Source organism: Oryctolagus cuniculus, chromosome 10, assembly GCF_964237555.1.
Source record: "Oryctolagus cuniculus chromosome 10, mOryCun1.1, whole genome shotgun sequence".
Classification (NCBI taxonomy): Eukaryota; Metazoa; Chordata; class Mammalia; order Lagomorpha; family Leporidae; genus Oryctolagus; species Oryctolagus cuniculus.
In genome coordinates this window covers 96590375-96617867 of record NC_091441.1, presented here as the reverse complement: position 1 = coordinate 96617867, position 27493 = coordinate 96590375, and the positions used below count along the sequence as shown (strand labels likewise).

General features: G+C 57.1%; 1 protein-coding gene across 8 annotated transcripts in view; it reads left to right on the top strand.

Moving 5' to 3' along the window:
* Positions 1-7226, top strand: part of PRKCD (protein kinase C delta) — a 29481-nt gene extending 22255 nt beyond the window's left edge. For all 8 annotated transcript variants that reach the window (XM_070050716.1, XM_070050712.1, XM_070050715.1 and 5 more), the window contains 8 exons: positions 137-237; positions 342-515; positions 609-700; positions 1087-1149; positions 2414-2552; positions 2707-2895; positions 3739-3867; positions 6609-7226. In XM_070050716.1, coding sequence (XP_069906817.1) covers positions 137-237; positions 342-515; positions 609-700; positions 1087-1149; positions 2414-2552; positions 2707-2895; positions 3739-3867; positions 6609-6767 — 1046 coding nt within the window. In that variant the 3' untranslated portion in view covers positions 6768-7226. The remainder of the gene's footprint in view (positions 1-136; positions 238-341; positions 516-608; positions 701-1086; positions 1150-2413; positions 2553-2706; positions 2896-3738; positions 3868-6608) is intronic.
* The last annotated feature ends 20267 nt before the right edge of the window (positions 7227-27493 follow it).

The window sequence follows — 27493 nt, the reverse complement described above, 5'->3', positions numbered from 1 at the left end:
ACCCTTCCTCTCTCCCATTGCCGAGTGAGTCCCTGGGGAGCGAGGCCCCTTCCCTCAGCCCAAACCTGGGCCCCAGGGAGGGAGCCAAGCAATGCCAGCCAAGACACGAGTCTGAGGCCCCCTCTCTCTCGGCCAGACAACAACGGGACTTACGGCAAGATCTGGGAGGGCAGCAGCACGTGCCACATCGACAACTTCACCTTCCACAAAGTCCTGGGCAAGGGCAGCTTCGGGAAGGTGAGGGGCCGTCCGCTCTGGGGCACTGCTCACTCCCTCCCTCGCCCCGGGCAGCTGTGGCCTTTGCCCGTCCTGCCCTACCCAGTGTCTCTGCCCACTACCAGGTCATGCTCGCAGAGCTGAAGGGCAAAGGGAAGTTCTTTGCCGTCAAGGTCCTCAAGAAGGACGTGGTTCTGGTGGACGATGACGTGGAGTGCACCATGGTGGAGAAGCGGGTGCTGGCGCTCGCCTCCGAGAACCCCTTCCTGGCTCAGCTTTTATGCACCTTCCAGACCAAGGTTCCCTGGGCTCCCCACAGCCTCCCCCTCCAAAGCCAGGGTGGGATCTGGCCCACTCTACCTCTGCTCACCACCACCACCCCGACACCACAGGAACACCTGTTCTTCGTGATGGAGTTCCTCAACGGGGGAGACTTGATGTACCACATCCAGGACAAAGGCCGCTTCGAGCTGTACCGGGCCACGTACGCCAGGGCCCTGTGGGGATGGGGGACCCTGGCTCAGAGCCTGCCCCCACTCTACCCTGGGCCTTCTTTCTGCTCCCTGACAAAGCCAGGGGGGCCTGAGCTGGGGTTGGTGTGGGATTGCCTGGGCTGTGTGTGCTGTGAACTTTGGGAGCCCCAGACTTGCACTGTGACCTTCCCCGTATGTGTGCCACCCCCCAAACCAGCCATGTATACGCACACCTGTGTGTGTGTGTGTGAGTCACATGCTCCCAGGGCAGGGAAGTGGCTCCCTCCGTGGAGTTCTGCCTGGGTCTGCCCCAGAGCTGCTGGCAGCATTCCTGCCCCGAGGTGGGGTGAGGCCTGGGAGAAGCCAGCAGAACACTCTGTCACTCTCTCTTACCCAGGTTTTACGCAGCGGAGATCATCTGTGGACTGCAGTTTCTACACAACAAAGGGATCATTTACAGGTGCAGGGCTCGGGCTGTGGGGCACCCTTGGCAGAGGAGGCACTGACCCTGTCATATTCTCTGAAATGCCAGGGGTAGGGTCCAGCCTGGCCGCAGCTCCAGTGTACTTAGAGTCCGAGTTCCCCTGGGTATTTTCTAAACCTCCAGTTGCAGTGCTAGCATTCCTTGTAGCCCCTCAGCTGAGGCTGGCCCTGCCCTGGGAACCGGAAATTGCCCATGCACCACTGGTGCGATGGTGGCCGCGCTGCCTCCCTTCCTTGGGCCCTCGTCTCGCTCTGAAGCCCCATGTGAGCAGGCTCAGCTTCCACCAGAAGGGACTGGTTCCACAAGTCTCACCCGATAGATTGCAGGCCCGTGCTGTGGTAGAATACTGTACCAAAAAGGCTGGGGCCACGCTCTGTGTCCTGGTATGGGATGACGCCCTGATATGTAGTCGAGTGGAGAGCCAACCCTGGTGACACGTTCGCTCGGGTCTCAAACGGTGGAGCTGTGCTGCACGGTGCTCATCTGTGCCCCGGCTCCCAGGCGAGCTTCACACCATCCACCTGTTTCTAGTTCGTGTCCCCATGTGCACGAATCACCCACTCCAGTGATGAACTGTACAGACAGAGGCCGCCGCTGAGGGTCAGACACATTCCCTGCTGATCAGCTGCATGGCTCTGGACAGTGACATCACCTCTCTGAGCCTCATTTTGGGCTTCCGGAAGGAAGATATTGTGTGTCTAGCATTTCCCACATAGGTGGCTTTTCACACATAGCACTTTTCTTTTTGAAGATTGATCGACTGATTTATTTCGAGAGGCAGAGTTAGGGAGAGAATGCATGTGTGTGTGCACATGCTTCCATTTGCTGCTTCACTCCCCCAGGGGCCTCCACGGCTGGGGCTGGGCCAGGCCAAAGCCAGCAGCCTGGAACTCCATCCAGGTCTCCCGCATGAGTGGCAGGGGCCCAAGCTCTTGGACCGTCTTGCACTGCTTTCCTAGGCCATAGCAGAAAGCTGGATTGGAAGTGGATCAGCCAGGACTTGAACTGGCACCCATATGGGATGCCGACCTCACAGGTGGCAGCTTAACCCACTGTGCCACAACACTGGCCCCAAAGCACCTGTGTTTAGTACCTCTTTGGCCCTCTGTGTCCTCTTCCTTATTCTCGCGCATTCTTGGAGAGAGTCCCAGACTTCAGGACTGAAAACGGGCACATGGGTGGCAGGGTTGGGAGGGAAGAACTTGGTCCCTGATGAAACTTCCCTGCCTACTCTCTGCAGAGACCTCAAGCTGGACAACGTGTTGCTGGACCGGGATGGCCACATCAAGATCGCTGACTTCGGGATGTGCAAGGAGAACATGTTCGGGGAAAACCGGGCCAGCACCTTCTGCGGCACTCCTGACTACATCGCCCCCGAGGTGAGCGCACACCTGCCCCTGCGTAGTGGTTCAGGAAGATGAGGCCTGGCCGGACTCGGACTCCGACTCTGGGCGGGGAGGCCCCTGCCGTGCCCACCCCCAGCCCCTGCCGTGCCCACCCCCAGCCCCTGCTGACCCAGTGCTCCCGCCCCAGATCCTGCAGGGCCTGAAGTACACGTTCTCTGTGGACTGGTGGTCCTTCGGGGTCCTCCTCTATGAGATGCTCATTGGCCAGTCGCCCTTCCACGGGGACGACGAGGACGAACTCTTTGAGTCCATCCGCGTGGACACGCCACATTATCCCCGCTGGATCACCAAGGAGTCCAAGGACATTCTGGAGAAGGTGGGGCCCTGGGCGGGGCGGGGGCAGGAGCTGATGGACCCTGGGCTTACGAGAAGGCAGCAACTTCCGGTCTGGTTCACACTCCAGGCCTATCGTGCCAGGGGCATGGCCCTTTCACTGTGTACCCATGAATCAGTCTGGCATGGTGACTGAGGTCATGGGGCAGGCAGACCTGAGGCTGAACCTTGCCCTGCCTGTGACTGGCTGGGGACGTTAGCATGTCACTTTGTTTTTTTTTAAAAGATTGATTTATTTATCTGAAAGGCAGAGTTTTAGAGAGAGAGATTGGGAGAAAACAGAGATCTTCTACCCACTGCTTCACTCCTCAAGTGGCCTCAACGGCTGGGGCTGGGCTACACTGAAGCCAGGAGTCTGGAACTTTTGGGAGGCAGAGGCCCAAGTACTTGGATCATCTTCCATCGCCTTCCTAGATACATCAGCAGGGAGCTGGATCAAAAGTGGAACAACCGGGACTCAAACCAACGCCCCTATGGGATGCCAGCATTGCAGGCGGTGGCTTAACCCACTACGCTACAGTGCCAGCCTCCCCGGCGAGTCAGTTAACCTCTCTCAACTGAGACAAGCTGCCTCACAGTTGTTGGGAGGAAAATACAGACGTGAAGTGCTCAGTTCTGAGCAAGCTAGATAGTGAATACTCAGTAAATGACACAAGCCATCCCAGCAGAGTCCACAGTGTCCAAGCCCAGGGGACATGGAGTGCAGCCGGCCAGAAAGGCCTTCCTCTGTCCCAGGGTTCGCTGGCCTGTGCTGCCACCTTGGCACCTGCTGGAGGTCCATTTTCCCTTAACCTTGGGTGCTGACCAGAGGCCTGCTGGGTTGCAGCTGTTTCAGAGGGACCCACCCAAGAGACTGGGCATGACAGGAAACATCAGAGCCCACCCCTTCTTCAAGACCATCAACTGGATCCTGCTGGAGAAGCGGAGGGTGGAGCCCCCCTTCACGCCCAAAGTGGTGAGTGACCCCCACCCTGCTCTGTGTGCCCGGCTGGGCTCTCCCTCCGTGGCCCTGCCCCCTCCTGTGTCCGGTCACGCACTATCCTCCTCTCCCTGTTCTCCACTGGCATCCTCATTCATAACCCATCTTTCGCTGTTAGTCATTCAACAAACATCAGAAACTGCATATGGATCCAGAGTCTCTCTCCCCCCACCCCAAAGCTTGCTTTATTTACTTATTTGAAAGGCAGACCTACAGAAAAGGAGAGGGAGATCTTCCATCTGTTGGTTCCCTCCCCAAATGTCCAAAATAGGTCTGGTCCAGGTGAAGCCAGGAGCCTGGAACTCCATCTGGGTTTCCCACGTGGGTAGCAGAGTTCTGAGTCCTTGGCTCATCGTCTCTTGCTGCTTTCCCAAGTGTATTAGCCTGCAGCTGGATCAGAATCAGTGGTCCAATGAGGGACGCTGGCCTCACGAGCAGTGGCTTGACCCGCTGCATCAGAGCGCCCTCCCCGCCAGATGCCTCTTACCACACATTCTCTAGAAGTGGTGTATGTAGGGCACCGGGCATCAGAGCCAAGCAGTCACTGTCTCCATCATCCATCCATCCAACCCACTTTCCAGGAAGCACTGGAAATGCGCACTGATGCTAATCTGTGATGAAGCGCTGTATTACAAGAGCTGTCAGCCCCACGCGACCAGTTCTACCAGCAGCGTCTGCAGCGGGAGGCCAGGGTGGTCTGCAAGACCCCCAGGAGGATGTGGGGCATGAGTGCTTAGGCCTAAGGGGTGGGGCCAGCAGAGGGCAGCTGGGAGGCCCCCCAGGCGGGGAGGGGAGGGTTTGCGCCAGGCAGGAACGTGCAGAGGCCACCAAGGCAGCAGGCAAGTCAGGACTCTGCGGCCCCTCTGGGACCACGGTGCCTCCCCCCACTCCTTTCCCTGCCTGGCTTCCCCCCTCCGCCAGGACAGCCTGTGTACGGGCTGCACTTTGAAGCCAGAGCACTTCCCCCGACCCCAGGTTCTTAAACTCAGACGCCTCCGGTGCTGGTGCGCAGTGAACAGGCTAGTGCAGCTGCTTGCTTTTGCTAGGAGGAGACACGGGTTTCTCTCTCCACGCTGAGTGCAGGCAGGGGTGGTGGCCTGCAGCGCTTGTCAGGGAATGGTGGGGCCCGGGCAAGTTGCCCACAGGGCTCTCAGCACCGAGAGTGGTCATTCCAGGAAGTCCAGGCTGTGCGAGTCACCTGGTTTTCAAAAGAGGCCAGAAACCTGGATTTTTATTTATTTTTTATTTTTTTATTTTTATTTTTTATTTTTTGACAGGCAGAGTGGACAGTGAGAGAGAGAGAGAGAAAGGTCTTCCCTTGCCGTTGGTTCACCCTCTAATGGCCGCCACAGCTGGTGTGCTGCAGCCGGCGCACCGCGCTGATCCGATGGCAGGAGCCAGGTGCTTCTCCTGGTCTCCCATGGGGTGCAGGGCCCAAGGACTTGGGCCATCCTCCACTGCACTCCCTGGCCACAGCAGAGAGCTGGCCTGGAAGAGGGGCAACCGGGACAGAATCTGGTGCCCTGACCGGGACTAGAACCCGGTGTGCCGGCACCACAAGGCGGAGGATTAGCCTAGTGAGCCGTGGCGCCAGCCTAGAAACCTGGATTTTTATGTCACTTTGCCCAGTTTTAAAATATTAGGTGGGTGTTTGGCCCAGCAGTTAAAACCCTGCCTAAGGTGCCGAGTCCCAGCTCTGGGGCCTGACTCCAGCTTCCTGCTAACGTAGACCCTGTAAGGCTGTGGTGACGGGTCCCTGCCACCCACAGGGGAGACCCAGATCATGTTGCCTGCTTCCAGGTTCTGCCCAGATCTTCCTGACCGCTCGCTATAGGCACGTGAGGGTTGAGCCAGTGGATAAAAACGCTCTTTAAAAAATTGATTCATTCATTCATTCATTTGAATGGCAGAGTGACAGAGAGAGGACAAGACAGAGATCTTCCATCTGCTGGTTCACTTCCCAATGGCTGGGGCTGGGCCAGGCCAAAGCCAGGAGCCCAGAACTCTCCAGGTCTCCCACATGAGTGCAGGGGCCTGGGTGTTTGGGCTATCTTCTGCTGCCTTCCCAGGCCATAGCAGGGAGCTGGAGACGAAGTGGAGCAGCTGGGACTCGAGCTGCAGGTCTGATACGGGATTCTGGCCTAGCAAGGGGCGGCTTAACCTGCCACGCTATAATGCTGGCTTCTGCCTCTCAGATAAACAAATTTTTTAAAGGAAGTTGTTTTTTTTTTTTTTTTTTTTTTTAAATCTTGGCTCAGACTCCATTAAAACCTGGTGCTGGCCAAAATGGTGGCACCTGCTTGGCTCAGTTTGTGGCAAAGGCTCAGCAGGGTCCTCCTGGGCTGCTGGGCTCACAGCAGCCGTAGACAGTGTGTCCGGGGAGGCCCTGGCTGTGGGCGCTGGCACTTGAGTGTCACGCATGCTGGACATCACTCTTCCTCTCATGGTTCTGCTGCCACTGAAAAACTTGAAAATCTACCTCAGCATGTGGGCCATAGAAACTGGCCACGGGCACGCTCGGGCACGGAGGCTGCCACTGCCAGCCAGGCCCCGAGCCCCGTGCTGGCTTTCCTCATCCCTTGGGCACATGGCGCCCACCTGCCCTGGGCCCCTGCCCACACTGGGACAGGCTCCCTTCCCTGTTCTGACTGAGGACAGCTCGGGCACAGCCCTGGAGCAGTGGAACACACTCACCCGCCTGTGCCCTCTGCTCACAGAAGTCCCGAGGCGACTACAGCAACTTCGACCAGGAGTTCCTGAACGAGAAGGCCCGGCTCTCCTTCAGCGACAAGACCCTCATCGACTCCATGGACCAGTCGGCGTTCAGTGGCTTCTCCTTCGTGAACCCCAAATTCCAGCACCTCCTGGCACAGTGAGGCTCCCAGACACGGCTGCCCTCCCACCCGCCCCCCGGGCCTTGCGGGCCGGGCCTCCATCTACCCGTGCACCTGCTGGTCCCCACCAGACATGCGCCTGTGGCGTCTGCCCCTGCCCCCCAGAGGGGCCTTGGCTCCCGGCTGGTGGGACTGTCATGGTACTTCTGTGAACTGTGTGTGAATTTGCTTTTCCTCTGCCCTCGGAGGGAAATTGTAAATCCTGTGTTTCATTACTTGAATGTAGTTATCTATTGAAAATATATGTTATATATATATACTTATATATATAATAGGCTGTATATATTGCTCAGTGGAGACAAGTGTGGGGGCTGCTAATGTGCTGATCTTTTAAAATAGATATATATGTGTATATATATATATAGGACCGCAAAAGACCCATAAAGGAGCTCAAGCTGTTGGGAGCACCAGGCATTCTGAATAAACACCGCATGGTAACGACCTGGCTGTGGGGACGCGTTTGTCCCAGGAAGCTGGCAGTGGCCGCTCCTCCTGGTGGCTCTGCCCTGGAAGCCGAGAGCTCTTAGCCACAGATGCACAGCCCTGCCTGGGCCTTCATGCAAATGTGTCTGTATTTCTGGATTTCCTGTGGCCCCAGAGCGTTCAGTGTGGGTGACAGAGGAGGTGGGACCAGCCTCTCTCTGTCTCTGGAGGGTGAGGGCCAGTCTGGAAGTGCAGAGGAGCCAAAGGCCCAGCCCCACTGGGGGAGGGGCAGGGAGAGGGAGGAATGCCCCCAGGCCTCAGTGCTGTCTGGCCTCAGATCCGGGGCATGTCGATTGTTTGAAGTCCCAGCGACCTCCTCCGTTCGTCAGATGGGCACCAGGCACGGAAGGGACCCGTGTGACTCCCGCCTCACTGCTCGACTCGCTGTCCTGCTGCAGAGGAGGGTGAGCTCTGGCATCCATTTCTCAGGTGCCCTTGCCTACCTGGGGCAAGAGAGGGTGGCAGGAGAGACAGCGCCGCCAAGTGACTGGGCCCAGGGTGACAGGCAGCATGCCCTGCCCCGGTGCAGGTGAGGAGAGGGGCTCCAAGACGGCCTGAGCCAGAGCCGGAGCTGGAACCTGCCCTGCGCCACCCCCCTTCCCTTTTCTTCCCCGCTGCCTCCCTCCCTCCCTTCTGTCCCCATCCTGCAGTCTGGGGCACAGGTCCTGGGCAGGGCCCGCCCCCAGCCCCTCTGCTCCAGCCCCGCCTCTTGTTGCCTAGCACCTGATTGGCTGGCCTTGGCAGGCAGGCCTCTGACTTCCAGCAAGTTCATTTTTCTGGGCTGAGGTACAACTTTCCGTAGTTGGAGAGGACGGGATGGGGTGGCGCTGGTGCTGGCCGGGGGAAGGGGCCGCAGGGATGGGGGCCAGACTCCCCAGAGAAGAGACCAAACGGGGCCTCCCCGTCTGCAGGGCCAGCCTGGGCACCCTGGGCAGCAGAACCCCAGAGTGACGCCCCTCGCCCCTTGGGCTCATGGTGGGGGAGACGGCGTGGCACGGGCCGTAGGAGCCCAGAGTGGAACGAAGCCTGTGCCTGGCGTTGGAATTCAGCGCCACTTTTGGCCCAAAGGCAGAGCCTAGCCAGGAGCCCAGTTTCCCCCAGTGTGGAATGGAGGGGTGGGGGTCAGCAGCTCTCAGCAGGAGCGGGGGTGGCCAGGGGAAGGAATTGGTGCCTGGACCAGGAGCCTGTGGTTGACGCTCAGTGAGTTCCTTCACCGGGCCTCAGCTCCCTCAGCTTTCCGCGGCGCTGCTGCCTGGGGCTCCTCGCTGTGCTGATACGGCCACACGCTGGCCGCGGCAGAGCCCCAGCAAGGACAGGGCCTGGGCCTGTGGGGTCCACGTCCAGCATCCCCAGACTGGGAGGCAGCTGCTGGGGATTCTGCCAAGCTGCCTGGGAGGCTGTGCAGCTCCAGTGCCGTTCCCAGCCGCCAGGCCCCACCCGGTGGCCTCAGGAAATGCCTCGCGTGGCTGGGCCCCGAGCCACACTTTGGCTGAGGTCTGGGGACCAGAAGCAGGCGGATTGCCTCCCCCACACCTACCAAAGAAGTTCATGGGCAGCAGCGAGCTGGACCCTCCAAGCAGGGGCCAGGAGGAGCAACACCCCGCTCACTGCTGGGCAGAGGAAGACAGTGGCGTGGGAGGGCCTGGCTCCAATCCTGGGTCCTGAGCTGCAGGTCCTCAGTGGGTCACTTCACCTCCCACAGCTTGGGTCCCCTCTACTATAGAAACAGGGGTGACGGCTGCTGCTGCTGATTATGGGATGTCTAAGTGCACGGCACAGGCTCAGCACGCAGTGGCGCTTAGCAAACAGCAGGGACTGTGACCCTCCCCTGCTGCGCGGGATGAGACCCGTTCAGGGCAGAGGGCCTGTCCACTGCGCACTGGACTCCCAAGGCCCTCTGACACCCACCCCATGGCCCAGAGCTGCCAGGAGCCTCACCTGCAGGCCCAGAGAGCTGGCCCAGGGTGCCTACCACCGTGTGGATGGAGTGGGGAAGCCCAGAAGCAAGCACAAGGCCCAGCTGCTGGGGAGCTGGTTCAGTACTTTGCCGGCATGGAAAATGCTGCAGGGCCAAGCGATCAGCAGAAAGCCCACGTCTAAGAAGCAAAGGTTGGTCAGATTCCACCTGCCCACTTGTGCCCCTCGTCTGGGAGCTCAGGGCAGGGCTGCACAGAGGGAATGAGCAGGTGGGGGATGGATGGATGGATGGATGGATGGATGGGTGGGTGGATGGATGGGTGGATGGATGGGTGGGTGGATGGGTGGGTGGATGGATGGATGGGTGGATGGGTGGATGGGTGGGTGGATGGGTGGATGGGTGGATGGATGGATGGATGGATGGGTGGATGGATGGATGGGCTATACCATGAAGATACAAAGCCACTACTCCCAGTTCCAACCAGCTGGTCTGGTCCTGGCTGCGACTGGGACTGGAGGCCCAGGCGGCCCTGGTCTGAAGACACAGCAGTCGCTGGCGGGGCCTGGGCATTAGCATTCTGAAAGCACCTGGGGAACAAAATGCTCTGGGGTCTAGCTCCAGTAGGCAAGGCCGGGGGGTCTGCGTTTCGTCCGGCCATTCTGGTGAAGCCAGGGAATGCCGCTGTGAACAGACCAGGCCCTGGAAGGCGAAGCCACCTTCCTGTAAGACTGCGCTCCTGGGCAGAGATGGTCCCCCCCACCCCTCTCCCCGGGCAGCCCCCTCACGGGTGCCTCCGAGGCCCAGGCTGGGGCTACAGTGCCCTCTGGTGGCGTCTGGTACACCGTTCCGCAGAGGGAGCAGGCCCGAGGAGGGGAGGATCCCCCTCCCATGCCCCCTCCCCAAATGCAGGGCTGTGTGCCAGGGACGTCCTGGGCTCCTCGCCTACCTTGGCTCACCAGTCCCTGGGGGAAATAGGCCAGCAAGGACCAAGGGCCATCCTGCAGACTCGGAGACACCCTGGCAGTTTGTAACAGGGTTCCTGGACTGCCCCAAAGCCAAACCCGTCCTCTGAAATCCGTCCCTATGTTACAGCCACACTTCCCCAACTCGTTTCTCATTCAGGAGCCGGGTGTGTGTGTGTGTGTGTGTGTGTGTGTCCCTGTTTTCATCAGGTTCTAATCACAGAAATAAGGGGGTGGGCAGCTTCTGCTAGAGTGAGAGGGGCCAGGAGAGCTGGGGGCTTGGCCTCCCTCCAGCAGGCTGCACCTGCCTCCTCTTCCGGTCCCCTCCAAAAAGGAGGGCCCCATGGCTCCTGGCTGCGCCCAGCAGGTGCCCTCAGCTGGGCGAGGCTGGAGGCTGCTGGGCTGCTCTGGTTCCTGCTGTGTCCTGACTGACCCCCAGGCACTTTCTCATTTCCTTGATGAGGGCGAGGGGGAGGTGCACTCAGCCGAACATTCATGCCCTGGCAGTAGCAAAGACGGTTCCGGCTCCCAGAGCGGGGCCAGAGTGCAGACAGACCTGTGAGGTTTGGGGTATCCCTTGGGTCTCGGCCTCTGCCGGGGTTCAGTCTTCAGCAGGTGTGGCGCCAGGCTCCAGGTCAGGCTTCTTGGGGGGGGGGGGGGCCTTCGAAGATCCATGTTTCTTCTCAGTCCCTGTGAAATACACAGGTTAAAGACCTGGCTTTGGCTGCTTGACCACTCTGAGTCTTGCACAAAGCCCACCGCTGCGGGGGCCTCGTCCTGAGAGGACTCCAGCTTCCCGGGTTGGTAGCCATAAACCGTGGCTGCAGGGGGCGGTGGTGGGCTCCGTCCCCAACTTCCTGTCTTCCACTGTGGAACCAGTGGCCTGTGCGTGGGAGGAGGTTGACAGGTGTCACTCAGAGTGTGACTCAGCAGGGGTGACAATGCCCAGCACTCAGTGTGTGTGGCCCAGGAGCTCGTGACGGTGACGCTCAGCATCGGGCACTGTGGATGACGCATTCCCTTTGTCATCACCTGCCACTGATCTTCCCAGCAGCCCTGCGAGGGAACAGCTGTTACTGTCCCTATTTTACCAGTGAGCAAACTGAGGCTTGGAGAGTGATGGAGTCACCCCTGGCTCTGGATAAGTGGGCGGGGGTTCCCGCGTCACATTTCCTGCAGAGACAAACTCTGGGGCTTGCTCAGGAGCTGTCAGGGAGAGAACAGGAGGGTCCTCTGTTCTGGCCCTCAGAGGCCGCAGGAAGGGAGAAGGAGGGAGGGTAGGGTGGCAGGCTGCTTGGAGCTGGAAGGACCCATGCAGATTGTGGATCTCCGGGGCGGGGCAGGGGACAGAGTGTCTTGGATTCACAGTGGGGAAACTGAAGCCAGGCAAGGGAAGAGGCTGGGCAGAGGGCGGCAGTGGCGGGGAGGAGGCAGACCCTCAAAGGCAGCAGGCAGGCGTGACTCCAGCACGCTGCCTCCTGGAAGGTGGAGGGAAGCCTGGCTCCTCCTCTTCTGGGCCCCAGCGGGCCCACGGTGATGAACGGGCCCAGGTGAGTGTGTGGCCCAGAGCGCAAGGCAAGGAGCAGGTCAAAGCAGAAGTGGCTGCCAGTGCTGTGGCTGTGACAGCAGCAGGTGACCAAAGGCCAGGGCCCTCGGAAGTTGGTGTCCTCCGCCGGTGGGGAGCAGAGGCCACTACCGCAGCTGAGGGTTGGAACCTGGGTCTGGAACAAGGCAGTCGGTGAGAATCCTGTGTGGGTAGCACTAGCAGGGGAGGCGTCTCCAAGCCACTGCCTGGGTTTTAACTCACGAGTTCAGAAACAAGCCTATCAAACACGCTTCTCATCAATAGTCAGTTAAAAATAACACACATCAAAAAATTCCTGCTTCGATCCACAGACGGATCTTTTAGCTTCATTGTTCTTGGATACCTTCTTTGGGAACAACATTTGTTAAGAAAAAAGTCTTGGGCCGGCGCCGCGGCTCACTAGGCTAATCCTCCGCCTAGCGGCGCCGGCACACCGGGTTCTAGTCCCGGTCGGGGCGCCGGATTCTGTCCCGGTTGCCCCTCTTCCAGGCCAGCTCTCTGCTGTGGCCAGGGAGTGCAGTGGAGGATGGCCCAAGTGCTTGAGCCCTGCACCCCATGGGAGACCTGGCTCCTGCCATCGGATCAGCTCGGTGCACCGGCCACAGCGCACCGGCCGCGGCGGCCATTGGAGGGTGAACCAATGGCAAAGGAAGACCTTTCTCTCTGTCTCTCTCTCTCACTGTCCACTCTGCCTGTCAAAAAAAAAAAAAAAAAAAAAAGAAAGAAAAGAAAAGAAAAAAAAGAAAAAAGTCTTTAAAATGTGGCTCGTGTGTCAATAGTTTGATGCGTTGTTTACATAGATCTTACTCTGTGCCTGGGGTGTGCCTGGAGGTGGCAGTGCTGGTGGCCAAAATGGGTTTCCTCATCTCTGGCATCCACCTAACGGCACCTGCTGCAAATGGTTCTTCTGAGGCCAAGCCTTGAGAGCTCCCAGAGCAGACCCGGGCCACTAAGTGCTCCAGAAATGTCACGGTCTCCTTAATGCCACGAACATTTCCCGTGTGTTGATGCGTGTGCAGCCGTGACAGTGCCATCAACAGAGGGCTTGACAGCGTCCTGCGGGGAGGGGCCACCATTGTCCCTGCAGGGGTGCGAGTCAGGCGTGGGCTCCCTCCCCCTGCTGTAGGCTTTGGGCCATCGGCCAGCTCGACAGCAGCAAAGTGTGTAAGGTTGCTGGGAACAGCGAGTGAGTCTCATGCGGTTTTAAATTACGAGAAGGGAAATTTGAAAGTCAAATGCATCAGTTTTTGGCACAAATTAAAATAAAAAGGTATGCAAGGCAGTAATTACCGCTGTCACGCAATTCCACTGACAACAGCAGCAGCAGAGAGAGCCCCAGATGCCTGTGAAGTGGCCCCTCCTCTGCCCCGGTCTGGCTCACAGCCCTGTGGCCCTCATGGCCTCCCCCGCGTGTGTCCCCGGGCCCTGCTGGTAGCAGCTGGGGCCAGCCTTGTGCTGGAGGTTTTCCTGGTGCATTAATGGCCGTGACTCTGAAACGAAGGCTGCACTCCTGCGTTCACTGCTGAGAGTTGGGGAGCAGTGAGCGTATGTCAGGGGCTCTGCAGGGCGGAGGGAAACGTGCAGACAAGGAACAGACGTATGGACTCACGGGGGAGGCAGGTGTGTGGGCACTTACAGCACAGGCATGCCGTGGAGACGAGGGCGTCCACCCCGGGCTGTGCACAGAGCAGAGGAGCAGCAGGGGCCTGGGGAAGGCAGTCTGGAAGAGGGGCAGCTGGTCCTGAGACCCCAGGAATGAGTAGGCCCTGCAGTCAGACTGGCAAAGCTTTTCCTTTTGATTTATTATTGATTTGAAAGGCAGAGATACAGAGAGAAAGATCTTCCATCTACTAGTTCACTCCCCAGTTGCCCACAACAGCTGAAGCCAGGAGTCCAGAGCTCAGTCTGGGTCTCCCATGTGCATGGCAGGAACCCAAGCACTTGAGCTGTCACCTGCTGCCTCCCAGGGTGCACAGTAGCAGGGAGCTGGGATCAAAGTGGCGCTGGAGCTTGGACCCAGGCACAGCGATGTGGGATGCGAGTGTTCCGAGTGATGTCTTAACCACTGACACATGTAAAACTTTGCATACCAAGCACTACTGAGGTGTGACAGGTGGGTCCGTGTTGCCATGTGGGAATGAAGATGGTCCCATTCCCCTGGGAAGCAAGTTGGCACCCTTTGCAACGACTGTGTAGACCTAATGATTTCACTGTTGGAAATGGTCTGTGTGTGTTTTAAGATTTATTTATTTATTTATTTGATAGGCAGAAGTACAGAACGAGAGGGAGAGAAGGGGTGAGGGACATAGGGAGAGAATCTTCCATCCATTGGTTCACTTCCCAAATGGCCGCAATGGCTAGGGCTGGGCCAGGCCGAAGCCAGGAGCCAGGAGCTTCTTCCGGGTCTCCCACGGACTTGGGCCATCTTCCACTGCTTTCCCACAAGGGCTGCCATTACACTGTGGAGGCCTCTGTGCTGTTCAGTGGCCAGATGCCTCTCTCCTCACTGTGTCCACCTGAGCTGAGTCTAGGAACCTTGGAAACACCTGAGCCACCTCCCAGGGCAGTGAGTCTGGGGTGGAACGCTGGCCCACCCACGAAGCCTCCTTAAACATTTCCAGCCCACCCTTTTTTTTTTTTTTTTAAACAGGCAGAGTAGACAGTGAGAGAGAGAGACAGAGAGAAAGGTCTTCCTTTTGCCATTGGTTCACCCTCCAATGGCCGGCGCGGCCGGCGCACCGCACTGATCCGAAGGAAGGAGCCAGGTGCTTCTCCTGGTCTCCCATGCGGGTGCAGGGCCCAAGCACTTGGGCCATCCTCCACTGCACTCCCGGGCCACAGCAGAGAGCTGGCCTGGAAGAGGGGCAACCGGGACAGAATCCTGCGCCCCGACCGGGACTAGAACCCGTTGTGCCGGCGCCGCAAGGCGGAGGATTAGCCTATTGAGCCACGACGCCGGCCTCCAGCCCACCTTAAGGGACAAGAACAAGGTGGAAGTGAAAGCAGAAGGTGCTGGGTGTGAGGGTGCCTGGCTGTCTCTCAGAGGCTTGCAGCATGGCGGAGCGCAGCTGCATAGGGCTCAGGACGGTGACCTGCTGCGGAGAGCTCCCGGCCGGCCCTAGGGCTACCTGTGGGGTAAGTTACAGGCCTGCTTGCAAGCCCTGTGCAGAGGGCTTGAGGGCCTCTGTGAACACCTTTTCCAAAATCTCCTGAGGCGTTTGGCTCAGGGGTGGAGACCTAAGACATCACTTGGGACACCTGTGCCCCGCCCCGTGTCTCGTGTTCACATCCCACTCCTCCTCCGCCTTCTCCTTATTTAATTTGAAAGGCAGAGTTGCAGAGAGGGAGGGAGGGAGGGGGGAGGAACACCCCCCCCCACACACAAACACACCACCCGCTGGTTCACTCCCCCAATGCCTGGCTGGGAAGATCTCTCTCTACCACTCTGCCTTTCAAATTTTACAAAACACCTGAAGCACTTAAGGAACACCGTGAAATTTTGCTAGAGCTCGGCGCAGGTTCGTGGGTACTATTTTAGTCTCTCTGCTTGTCTCTATGTTCCAAACGGTTCGTGATTTTTATAAGTGTTTAATGGCAGGGCCAGGTAGGCGTTCTGACTCTTGGGCTGATGGCTGGCCACCCAGGTGTCCCTTTATAGTGATTTGTTGCCTTGTGCTTCCGCTCTCTGTAGGGATGTGACATTTCACAGTTTTTAAAGGTAAAAAAAAAGAACGCATAGGCGAGAGGCTGGGGCTAGAGGAGCAGCAGGAGGCCTGGGAGCTGAGGGAGTGCCGGAGTCCTCACTCGGATGTGCGGGCCCTGGGGAGCAGCAGCTCAGCTGATTGCCCTGCTCCTGCCCTGCCTGCCTGCCTCCAGGTGCTGGCCTGTGGGGCCAGGCCTGACTCAGTCCCAGTTCCACCTGCGTGAGGCTGGGTGCGCAGTGAGCATGGCGGTGGCGGACAGGCACTGAGCTGCCCACTGGGTTTGATGCAGCCATGGCTTGGTGGCCTGCAGCTGAGGTTGTTAGGAGCCAGGCCTTTCTTGTTGGAGCAGGAGTACCGGCTGTGTTGGTGGAGCCGTGGGACAACCTGTGTAGGGAGAGAGGACAGAGGGCCCAGGGCAGCTGCTGTGTGGTGCCACTGCCCGGTCCCCAGCGAGCTCAGCAGGTGTGTCTGGGGCTCGGGAAGCTTGGTGGAGACGCAGCATGGGCCGGGAGGAGTGGGAAGCTGAGCTTTTCCTGGGGAATCAAGAGACCAGCTTCGAGGGCAAAGGACGCGGTTTGTTAAACTCTGCCAAGTTCTTTCCACATAGGCCCTGGGGAACCAAACCCTGGTGCTGCACTTGGCTGGGGCGGACTGTGGCTGCGGGGCTGGCATCAGGGAGAAGCTGAGTGATGTAGCAGACAGGAAGTCTTACTAAGAAAACTTTCAGACATTGAACAAAAAAAAAAAAAAAAAAAAAAAAAAAAAAAAGAGGTTGATTGGGGCCTGAACACACCAGGTGTGCCCTGTGTTCCTTGGCAGGGTGCCTGCTTTTTTTTTTTTTTTTTTTTTTTTTTTTTGCAGATAGAGAGACAGAGAAAGGTCTTCCTTTTTCCGTTGGTTCGCCCCCCAACTGGCCACTACGGCTGGCACACTGCACTGATCCAAAGCCAGGAGCCAGGTGCTTCCTCCTGGTCTCCCATGTGGGTGCAGGGCCCAGAGAGCTGGACTGGAAGAGGAGCAACCAGGACAGAATCCAGCGCCCCAACCGGGGCTAGAACCCGGGGTGCCGGCGCTGTAGGCGGAGGATTAGCCCAGTGAGCTGCAGCGCCGGCAGGGCGCCTGCTTCTAACATGCGCAGCATGAACGCCCTCCAGAGAATTGTTTCACATCTTTTCAAGCTTCATGTAAGTAGTGTCTTTGCCCCTCAGTTCCCCCCTAATGCTCTTAACATTTTTAAAAAATATTTATTTGAAAGGTAGAGTATGTGCGTGTGTGTCAGAGAGAGGTGGGGGAGAGAGACAGAGATAGTCCATCAGCTGGTTCACTCCCCAGATGGCCACAATGGCCAGAGCTGAGCTAATCCAAAGCCAGGAGCCAGGAGCTTCTTTGGAGTCTCCCATGTGGGTGCAGGGCCCCAGGCACATTAACAGGGAGCTGGATTGGAAGTGGAACAGCCAGGGCTCACAACCATGCCTGTTTGGGATGCTGGAGTCATAGGCGCTGGCTACATTTTTTTCTAAGATTCATTTTTCAATTTATTTGAAAGGCAGAGTATTAGAGAAGGAGAGACAGAGAGATTGTCCATTTGCTGGTTCACTCTCCAAATAGCCACAGTGGTGGTGGCTGGGCCAGTGGGTGCAGGGGCCCAAGCACTTGAGATATCTTCTGCTGCTTTCCCAGCCACATACAGGAGATGATCTTGAACCTGCACCCACGTGGGATGCTGGTGTGGCAGGTGGAGGCTTAACCACGGTGCCACAGCACCAGCCTGACACGTTCTTGAAAGACCTTCACCAAGCCCTGAAGCTCAAGTGTGTTACCCTCCCTCCCTCTGCCCCTCCCCTCCTTCCTTCCTTCCTTTCTCCTTGTTTTCTCCCCCCACCCCCACCACTTCCAATCCAGCTTCTTATTAATGTGCCTGGGAGGCAGCAATGATGGCTCCAGAACTTGGGCCCCTGCCGCCCATGTGTGAGACCTGAATGCAGTTCCTGGCTCCTGGATTTGGCATCGCCCAGCCATAGCTGTTGCAGTCATCTGCGGGGCAAACCAGCAGATGGACGCTCTCTCTCTCTGTCTCGCCCTCTCTGCCTCTGTAATTCTGATTTTTCAATAAATAAAAAATATTTAAAAAGATGAAAAAACACGAATCCACACAGGCCTATTAAGAAATGGATAGTTGGCCAGCGCCGTGGCTCACTAGGCTAATCCTCCGCCTTGCGGCGCCAGCACACCGGGTTCTAGTCCCTGCCGGGGTGCCGGATTCTTCCCGGTTGTCCCTCTTCCAGGCCAGCTCTCTGCTGTGGCCCGGGAGTGCAGTGGAGGATGGCCCAAGTGCTTGGGCCCTGCACCCCATGGAAGACCAGGAGAAGCACCTGGCTCCTGGCTCCTGCCGTCGGATCAGCGCGGTGCGCCGGCTGTGGCGGCCATTGGAGGGTGAACCAACGGCAAAGGAAGACCTTTCTCTCTGTCTCTCTCTCTCACTGTCCACTCTGCCTGTCAAAAAAAAAAAAAAAAAAAAGATTGTAAACAGTAAATAATACACAGTAGGGAGGGGGGGATGTCTGTGCCAGAGAGCCAGGAGGACCCTCCCGAGGTAACCTGAGCCGCAGAACCCGGAGAAGCTCGGTTAGGAAAGGCTGACTCTTCGCGAGTGGCTGGTTAGCAACTTTTAATTAAAATATGAAATCTCGGGCTAACATACTGAAATTCTCCTTCTGTTTTACACTTCTGCCTTCTATCACTTTCTTGTGTTTGAAATTGGAGCTGGGGAGCTGGCTGTGGCGCAGTGGGTTGGGCCGCCGTCTGCAGTGTCGGCATCCCCTGTGGGTGCTGGCTCACGTCCTGGCTGCCCCACTTCTGATCCAGCTCCCCACTGTGTGCCTGAGGAAGCCGCAGAAGATGGTTCAAGTGCTGGGGCCCCTGCACCCAATGTGGGAGACCCCGATGAAGCGCCTGGCTTCAGCCTGGCCCAGCTCTGGCTGTTGCAGCCATTTGAAGGAGAGAACCAGTGGATGGAAGACCTCTCTCTATCTCTCCGTAATTCTGAATTTCAAATAAATAAAATATAAAGAGCAAGCAAGAGATGGGAAGGCAGTGGTGAGGGCATGTGGCCTTGGATATTACACCCAGGCTTCTCCGACGTGTGGCAGAGGTGAACAGCAAGGCAACGTGTTGGTTTGGGAGGCTCACGCCCTAGTGGGAAGTCTGATTATATTTCAGGAACTCTGTGAATTTACTGCCTTCTTATTTGCTCTTAGTTGAGAAAACTTTTTTTTTTTTTAAGATTAATTTATTTGACTGGCAGAGGTTACAGGTAGAGACACAGAGAGGTCTTCCATCCACTGCTTCAATCCACAGATGGCTACAGTAGCCAGAGCAGGGACAGGCCAGAGCCGGGGGCTAGGAACTCCATGTGGGTCTCCCACGTGGGAGGCAGGGGTCCAAGCACTTGCACCATCACCTGCTGCCTTCCCAGGTGCATTAGCAGGGGGCTGGATCGAAAGCGGAGCAGCTGGGACTTGGACTGAAGCCCATACGGATGCCGGCACCGCAGGCAGTGGCCTGACCATCTGCACCACAGCACCTGCGCATAGGAGACCCTTCTCAGAACTGCCGCAGCTCGCCCCGTCTGTGCGGAGCAACCACACAAAGGCTTTGTCTTGGGCCTGGGACCTGAGCCATGAGGAAGCTCTCCCGTTGTGTTCATGACCCCAGTTTGGGAATCACTGGCTTTGGGACACGGGTAGGGCTTGTTCAGCACAGGACCTGGGCCACGGAAAGCATTCAGTAAAGCATGGATAGGAAAAGAAAAACTTCTCTTCCCACAAAAGTGAATTTGACATCCCTCTCATGTTTTTGGACACTGTTGGGACTTAAGTGAATGGAGCTGGCTTCAGTTTTCTGAGATGTCACATCAGTGTTCGCTCGTTTGGTGACCACGTCTTGTGCATGTTCATGTATGATTATATATCCAAGGATAAAAGCATTTCAGGTGGGGCCGGCGTGGTGGCATAGTAGGTTAAGTCTCCACCTGCAGCACTGGCACTCCATATGGGTGCCTATTTGTGTCCTGGCTGCTCCTCTGCCAATCCAACTCTCTGCTGATGGCCTGAGAAAGCAGTAGAAGATGGCCCAAGTGCTGGGCCCCTGTACCTGTCTGGGAGATCTGGAAGGAGCTCCTGGCTCCTGGCTTTGGATTGGCCCAGCTTTGGCCATTGTGGCCATTTGGGAAGTGAACCAGCAGATGGAAGATCTCTCTCTTTCTCTCTTTCTCTCTCTCTCTCTGTCTTTAAAAAGATTTTACTTAGTTATTTGAGAGCTGGAGTTTGCAGACAGTGAGAGGGAGAGACAGAAAAGTCTTCCATCCACTGGTTCACTCCTCAAATGGGCTCAATGGTCAGAGCTGAGCCGATCCGAAGCCAGGAGCCTGGAGCTTCCTCCGAGTCTGCCACACAGGTGCAGGCGCCTAAATGACTGGACCATCTTCTGCTTTCCCAGGCCACAGCGGAGAGCTGGATCACAAGAGGAGCAGCCGGGACTAAAACTGGTGCCCATATGGGATGCAGGCGCCACAGGCAGAGGATTAACCTACTGTGCCACAGTGCTGGCCCCAGAAGATCTTTCTCTCTACCTCTGCCTCTCTCTGTAACTCTACCTCTCAAATAAATAAAGTCTTTAAAAATTAATGTTTCGGGGCTGTCACTGTGCAGCAGGTTAAGCTGCTGCCTGTGATGCTGGCATCCCATGGGGCATGCCCCGGCTGCTCCACTTCCAATCCAGCTCCCTGCTAATGCTCTTGGGAAAGCATCAGAGGATGGCCCAAGTGCTTGGACCCCTGCCACCCACTTGAGAGACCCCTGGCTCCTGGTTTCAGCTTGGCCCATCTCTGGCTATTGCAGCCATTTGGGGAGTGAACCAACAGATGGAAGACCTCTCCCCTCCCCCCTCTCTCCTCTCCCCCCTCCCTCTCCCTCCCCCTCCCCCTCTCCCTCTCTCTTTTGGACAAATCTGTAAAAGAAGCATTTTGGGTTTCTTGGGGTGGACGTGTGGCCCAGCGGCTGGGAGCCCATGTCCCGTGTTAGAGCTGTCTGGATTCTATACTTTGCTCTGCTCCTGACTCCAGTTTCCTGCCAGTGCTGACCCTGGGAGACAGTGGTGATGGCTCACTCATGTGGGAGACCCAGATGGAGTCCTTGGCTCCAGGCTTCAGCCCGGCCCAGTCTTGGCCAGTGGATAGGAGCTCACTCTCTGCCTCTGAAATCCATTCATGAATTAATATTTTTCAAGTTACAAATGAGTAATTTCTCTTTTTTTAAAGAATTATCTGGCCGGCGCTGCGGCTCACTAGGCTAATCCTCCGCCTAGCGGCGCCGGCACACCGGGTTCTAGTCCCGGTCGGGGCGCCGGATTCTGTCCCGGTTGCCCCTCTTCCAGGCCAGCCCTCTGCTGTGGCCCGGGAGTGCAGTGGAGGATGGCCCAAGTGTTTGGGCCCTGCACCCCATGGGAGACCAGGAAAAGCACCTGGCTCCTGCCATCGGATCAGCACGGTGCGCCGGCTGAAGCGCGCCGGCTGCGGCGGCCATTGGAGGGTGAACCAACAGCAAAGGAAGACCTTTCTCTCTCTCTCTCTGTCCACTCTGTCGAAAAAAAAAAAAAAAGAATTATCTTAGAAGAGATACACAGAGACAGAGACTGGGAGAGATGCCTCATTGCCTAGATGGCCACAATGGCCACCGCAGGGCCAGGCTGAAGCCGGGAGCTTCCTCCAGGTCTCCCACGTTGGTGGCAGGGGCCCAGGCACTTGGGACATCTTCTACCGCTTTCCCAAGCCATACGCAGGGAGCTGGATTGGAAGTGGAGCAGCCGGGTCTCAAACCGGCGCCCATATGGGATGCTGGCACTGCAGGTGGCTTTTTCTGATACACCCCTGTGCTGGCCCCCACACATATGAATTTCAAACGTTGAGATGAAGTGTACATAATGTTTATCATGTGAACCCTTCCTGAGTGGCCAGTCTGTCGTTGGCTGCATTCCATTGCTGAGCCCTCTTCGCTACCATTCCTCTCCCAAACTTTTTCATTGTCCCAGACTGAGACTCCAGGTACAATGGACCATGACCTCCCCCCACCCCCCAATCCCTTCCCCCAGGCCTTGGCAGCCAGCTCTCTGTTCCCTGTCTGTAGGATTCTATTCTAGGCACCTCATATATGTGGACTCACACAGTCCTTCGCGCTTTTTTTTTTTTTTTTTTTTTTTTTCAGCATAGTGTTCGAGGTTTATCCATGTTGGAGCTTGAATCAGAATTCCCTTCCTATAACATTTGAAGGGCAGAGTGACAGAGAGAGCTTCCATCTGCTGGCTCATTCCCCCAATAGTCACAGTAGCCAGGCTTGGGGCAAGCCAAAAGCAGGGGCCTGGAACTCCATCTGGGTGTCCTACAAGCATTTGCTTTCTCAGAAGGGAGCTGGATTGGCAGTGGAGTAGCCAGGCCTCGAACTGGCACTTGCATGGGATGCTCGTGTTCCAGGTGGTGGCTTAACCCCTGTGCCACAGCGCTGGCCCCTCCCTCCCTTTTTCGGTGGGCAGAATAACCCATCGTATCCAGCTGTGCAGTGCGCATTTGGTCACGTCCATGTTTTGAGTCCTGTGGATGGCACTGCTGTGAGCAGGTGTGCAGGATCTGATCTCCTGTTGTCAGTTCTTGTCTGTATACACCCAGGGGCGGAGCTGCGGGGTGCTGTGGCCACGGTGTTTAACGTCTGAGGAACCAGCCACTGTCTTCCACACTCACTTCACTGTCTCACATTTGCATCTTACATCTGTGCAGTGCACACTTTCCAAATCTCCGCACGTCCTCGTGGCCAGTTGCATAAGAGCCGTTCTCAGGGGTGTGAAGTGGTATCTTCTTGTGGCTTTGATTTGCATCTCCCCAATGCGAGAGAGGCTGAGCGTCTGCCTGTGCTTATTGGCCATCGTATGAATTTCGGAACACGACTCCCTTCATGTCAATTCGAATTTGCAAGTCAAATATTCTGAATGAGTGAGGTAAGTTTCACATTTACAACTATGAATTTTTTTAAAAATGATTTGTAATCTGGGACAGAGCTCATTGAAGATAACAAGAAGCAAAAGAGCTCAACAAATTTTTGTTGGCGTGCTTACCAACAGTTGCTCCATTTTTTTAATACATATTATTCTATTGTCAAAAAAGATAATGGGGCAGGCGTTTGGCACAGCAGTTGACCCCTCCCTTGTGGGAAGCCTGCATCCAGTCCTAACGCTGCTGACTCCAGCCTCCTGCTGATGTGCGCCCTGGAGGCGGCAGATGCGCTGGCTCCAGGACTTGGGTTCCTGCTGCCCGCCAGACCTGGATACAATTTCTTCCTCCTGGCTTCTGCCTGGCCCAATCCTGGCTGTTGCAGGCATTTGAGTGGACCAGAGAATGAAACTCTCTCTCTCAAATAAATACATTAAAGCAAACCGCAAGCAGCAGAGTCCTCTGAGCCCACCCAGAGAAAGGCCATGTGAGGGTGCCGCCGGAAGTCCACACGGTGGTCTGGGAGCAGGAGGGCCCTCCCCAGAGACGCGGTCAGCCAGTACCTTGCCTGGAGTTGCAGCTCCAGAACCACGAGAGGGGATTCCTGTCGTTTGTGCCGTGTGGTCTGCGGTGTTTTGCGGTGATGGCCTGAGCTGACCGCATCCGACTTGGCTCCGGGAGCCCTGCATATCCCTTAGTCCTGATGAGGTACCCCCTTCCCATAGGGGCTGGGAGCCTGCTGCCCTAGAATAAACCAGCACCCAAAGCAATGCAGGCCCTCCCTGGGTGTCCAGCCTGGGTGGCTAGCACCCCCTGCTGGGCCTCCACCGAGTAGCCACCTGAGCCGGGAAAGCGGCCTCTGGTGGACACGTGTCATTCTCTGCATTGCCGTTCTCCCTGCGTTCTGCACACCTGTTTCTCAGATTTGGATTCTTTTTTTTTTTTTTTTAATTTAAATATCTATTTATTTGAAAGTTAGAGTTACACAGAGAGAAGGAGATGCAGAGAGAGAGAGCAAGCGAGCGAGAGTGCGAGAGCAAGCGAACTTCCATCTGAAGCCAGGAGCCAGGAGCTGCTTCCAGGTCTCCCACGTGGGTGCAGGGGCCCAAGGACTTGTGCCATCTTCCACTGCTTCCCCAGGCCATAGCAGAGAGCTGGATCAGAAGTGGAGTAGCCAGGACTTGAACTGGTGCCCATATGGGATGCTGGCAGTGTAGGTGGTGGCTTTACCTGCTATGCCACACACTGGCCTGATCCAGATTCTAATCAGCTCCCTGAGGGTCACTGATTTCTGAACCCTTCCCAGGGCACTTGCCCTGTGTCCTCTCACTCTCCTCTTCCCTCACCCTCCTGGAGGGGACAAAAGTGGCACAGGGAGCCTGAGGCCCCGCCTTGGCCTGGGAAGTGGAACAGGGTTGTTTTCTTTGTGGCGGGACCTGGATGCCCTCCGACACACACCCATCCAGGGAGACCTTTGGTGGAAGCAGAAGGGGTGCATACAACTCCAGCTCTGCAGCAAGAGGAATCTGGGTGGAGCGCAGCCGTGCGGGTGGTGGGAAAGTTCCGGAGTTCATGGTGGCGATGGTTGCACAACTTGGTCACCACACCAACGACCACTGAGATCACTGTAAGTCTGGAATTGGTGTATTAGCTTTTTGTCCCTGTAACTAAATGCCTGACACAGGCTACATATAAAGGAAGGTTTATTTCAGCTTACGGTTTGGGAGATTCACAGTCTAAGATCATGGGTGTGTGTGGCAGGGCTGGTGGTATTTGTGTGTGTGACATTGGTATGGCCATCTGGCGAGGCCAGAGGATGGTAGGAGTGAAGTGTGTGCCAAGGAACAACCACATGGTGAGCCAGGAAGCAGAGTGGCTGTGCCCTGTCCAGATGGGTAACCAACCCTCTTGGGAGAGCTGTCCTGGGTGGGCACACCCCACCCTACCACCTAGAGACCTGCCATTGGGCCCATCTTCTTAATACCCTAATATTTACCCTTCCATAAGACTGTGGGGACTGAGCCTTTTTTTTTTTTTTTAATTTATTTATTTTACTTGAGAAGCAGAGTTACAGAGAGAGAGGGAGAGAAACAGAGAGATCTTCCATCCACTGGTTTACCCTCCAAATGGCTGCAGCAGCTGAGCTGGGCTAATCCAAAGCCAGGATCTAGGAGCTTCTTCCGGGTTTCCCATGCAGGTGCAAGGGCCCAAGTACCTGGGCCAGCTTCTACTGCTTTCCCAGGCCATCAGCAGGGAGTTGGATCAGAAGTGAGGCAACTGGGTCCCTGACCGGTGCTGCAGGTAGATGTTTCATTTACTATGCCACAACGCCGGCCCCTGGGGACCAAACCTTGAACACATGGGCCTTCAGGGTCACCCAAACCCATCCAAACCACAGCTGGCGGCGTGTGAATCACACCTTAGTAGAACCGATTGAAACCCCAGCCTCCCAGGGTTGTGCTAATGGCCATCGTGCTGGTCAGGTGAGGTCAGGTGTGCTGGGCTCACACACAGCACAGGGCTGAGGGCCACCGCCCTGCGGGGCCCTTGCTCAGGAATCGCTCTGCCTTGGCAGTTCCGAGCCCTCTCCCACCCAGCCATGTAGGAACTTCAGTCCTACCTCTTCCACACGGCAGCCTCTCCCAGTGCTGAGTGGAGCAGCAGAGGTGGGGTCAGACCCAGGTCATAGCATGGGGTTCTGGTCTGGGAAGCCGGTGGGGTGCCTCTAGGCCTGGCTGCCCCCATCAGGCTCGCCTGGCTGCAGCCTCCACTTGGACACTGGGAGCTGAGTGGTCACCAGCGCAGCCTCTCCCTGCAGCCAGGTGGCACTGCGGGCGGCAGTGGCTCTGGGCTGCCCTTAGCCGGATGGGCTGGGGAGTGGAGGGAGCCATCGTGGGTCCTAGCTGGTGCAGCCTGGCCCTCCTCAGGCCCACGCAGACCTGCTCAGCTACTTAAGTGAGGCCAGGCCAAGGACCCAGGGTGCCTCATGCTGTCCTGCCTTCGTGTCCTCCCTGACCAGCTGCAGAGGGAGAAGTAACAGGCTCCTTGGGCTCCAGTGAGGGAAGGCCAGGCCACTGCTCCAGCCCATTCTGCACTAAGCTCATTTTCTCAGCATAAAGGAGACAGGTGCCAAGGGCTCATCGTGCCCCTGCAACCCTGGAAGTCCCCCGTTCCCTGTGTCCTTCATGTTCTAGGACTGGGTCTAGGCCATGGGTCAGGCTATTCCCCCCTTATCCTGCCAGTGCCAAGCACCTGCTTGCCCAGGCTCCTGGCTTCTTTATAAACTGTGGGGGCCTCAGAGGGGCCAGGCAGGCTGGGCAACTGCCTCTTCCGCCCCTCCCCTTTGGATAAGCCATGGCTTCTCAAGTGCAGGGGGCCACAGCTGACCAGTAGAGACAGGCACAGCAGGCTCCAAGGCCAACCTACAGGCCTGGGCTTGTGGCTCAAGTGCTCTTGTCCCCCTGTCTGCTTCTAGAAACTTCTCTGCAGGAAGGCTCTGGAGACCACAGGTGCTCCAGGCTGCTGCCACCATGTGGCTAGATCCTTCTGCCCTATACCTCTCTTGGGGGACCCCAGGGCCAGTGGGGTGCAGAAGCTACCAACACTGGCATCAGAGAACCAGGTTCCAGTGCCAGCTGTCCCCTTCCTCGCTGGCCTGGCCCGCGCCACCTCTTGTGTAGAATGGGGGTTGGGGAGGTGTGGTGGCACGCAGGAAGCTGCTGCTTGGACACCACATCCCGCATGCATCAGAGTGTGGTCTGAGTCCCAGCGCTCCACTCTGACCCAGCTCCCTGCTAATGCACCTGGGAAAGCAACAGAAGAGGCTCCAGGTTCTTGGTTCCCTACCAGCCATGTGGGAGACCTCGATGGAGTTCTGACTCCTGCCTTCGGCCTGGCCTAGCCCCGGCTGTGGTGGGCATTTGGGGAGTGAACCAGTGGATGGAAGATCTGTTCCTCATATAGATAAATACATGTTTTTTGTTTTTTTAATTTTTGACAGAGGGGACAGTGAGAGAGAGAGACACTGCCCTCCTGGCCATAGCAGAGAGCTGGCCTGGAAGAGGGGCAACGGGGACAGAATCCGGCGCCCCGACCGGGACTAGAACTTGGTGTGCCGGCGCTGCAAGGCGGAGGATTAGCCTAGTGAGCCACAGCGCCGGCCAGATAAATACATGTTTTAAAAGTGGGGATAATCCTATGGTGGTGAAGACTAAACTGTGCCACCTTTACCTCCCACTCATACTGGCTGCTGGCCCTCCCCACGGCCCACCTCAGCTCCATTTGGAGCTGCTAGCTCTGCTAGCATTGCAGTACCAGGGATAGCCACAAGGTGGCAGTCAACCCAGCTCCACTCCCCAGGGCTGCAGCTTGCAGGCCTCTGGATTTACTATTTTTACTTTGGATTACACAAAAAAGTTTAATGACGTGTCAGGACCCAGAACACCTGGCTAAGAAACACCCCCAGCCCCCCACGTGTCCCAGGCTAACATGGCCCCAGCAGCCCAACCCTCCCAAGGCTGCCAGGGTTCACGTGGGCCTCAGCCAGGGCTGGCAGGCAGAGACGCCTTGCTAAGGGTGGACAACAGACCCCAGCAGCCTAGGCCACCTGAGACCCGCCTGCTCCCTCTGGAATTCGTGTTGGGTCAAATGCAGGCACACAGCGCCTGGCAAAGCCCACTGGGTGCAGAAGCTAAGTGGGCTGCACTTTGCTGGGTCTGTTGGGCTCATTCTGTCCAGATGGCCGGGAGGAAACGTGCACAGGTCTACAGATGTGTCTCACCCTCCCCAAGGACTCCAAGGGTTTCTGGAGAACCCTACCAGTTGCTGGCGGCACCCACTTCTTTGGCCAGTACAGGGTTCTATGCAGATAGCCTTACAAGCAGCAGGGGACAAACAGGCTATGGTCACCCGAGCAAGGGATCCTGCCTGGGAAGCAGCTGAGCTGGTGCATGGGCCAGCATGGCTCTGCTCTCCAAGTGTGATACCAGCAGCTTCTGGGGCAGGGGACAGTGGTGCACGC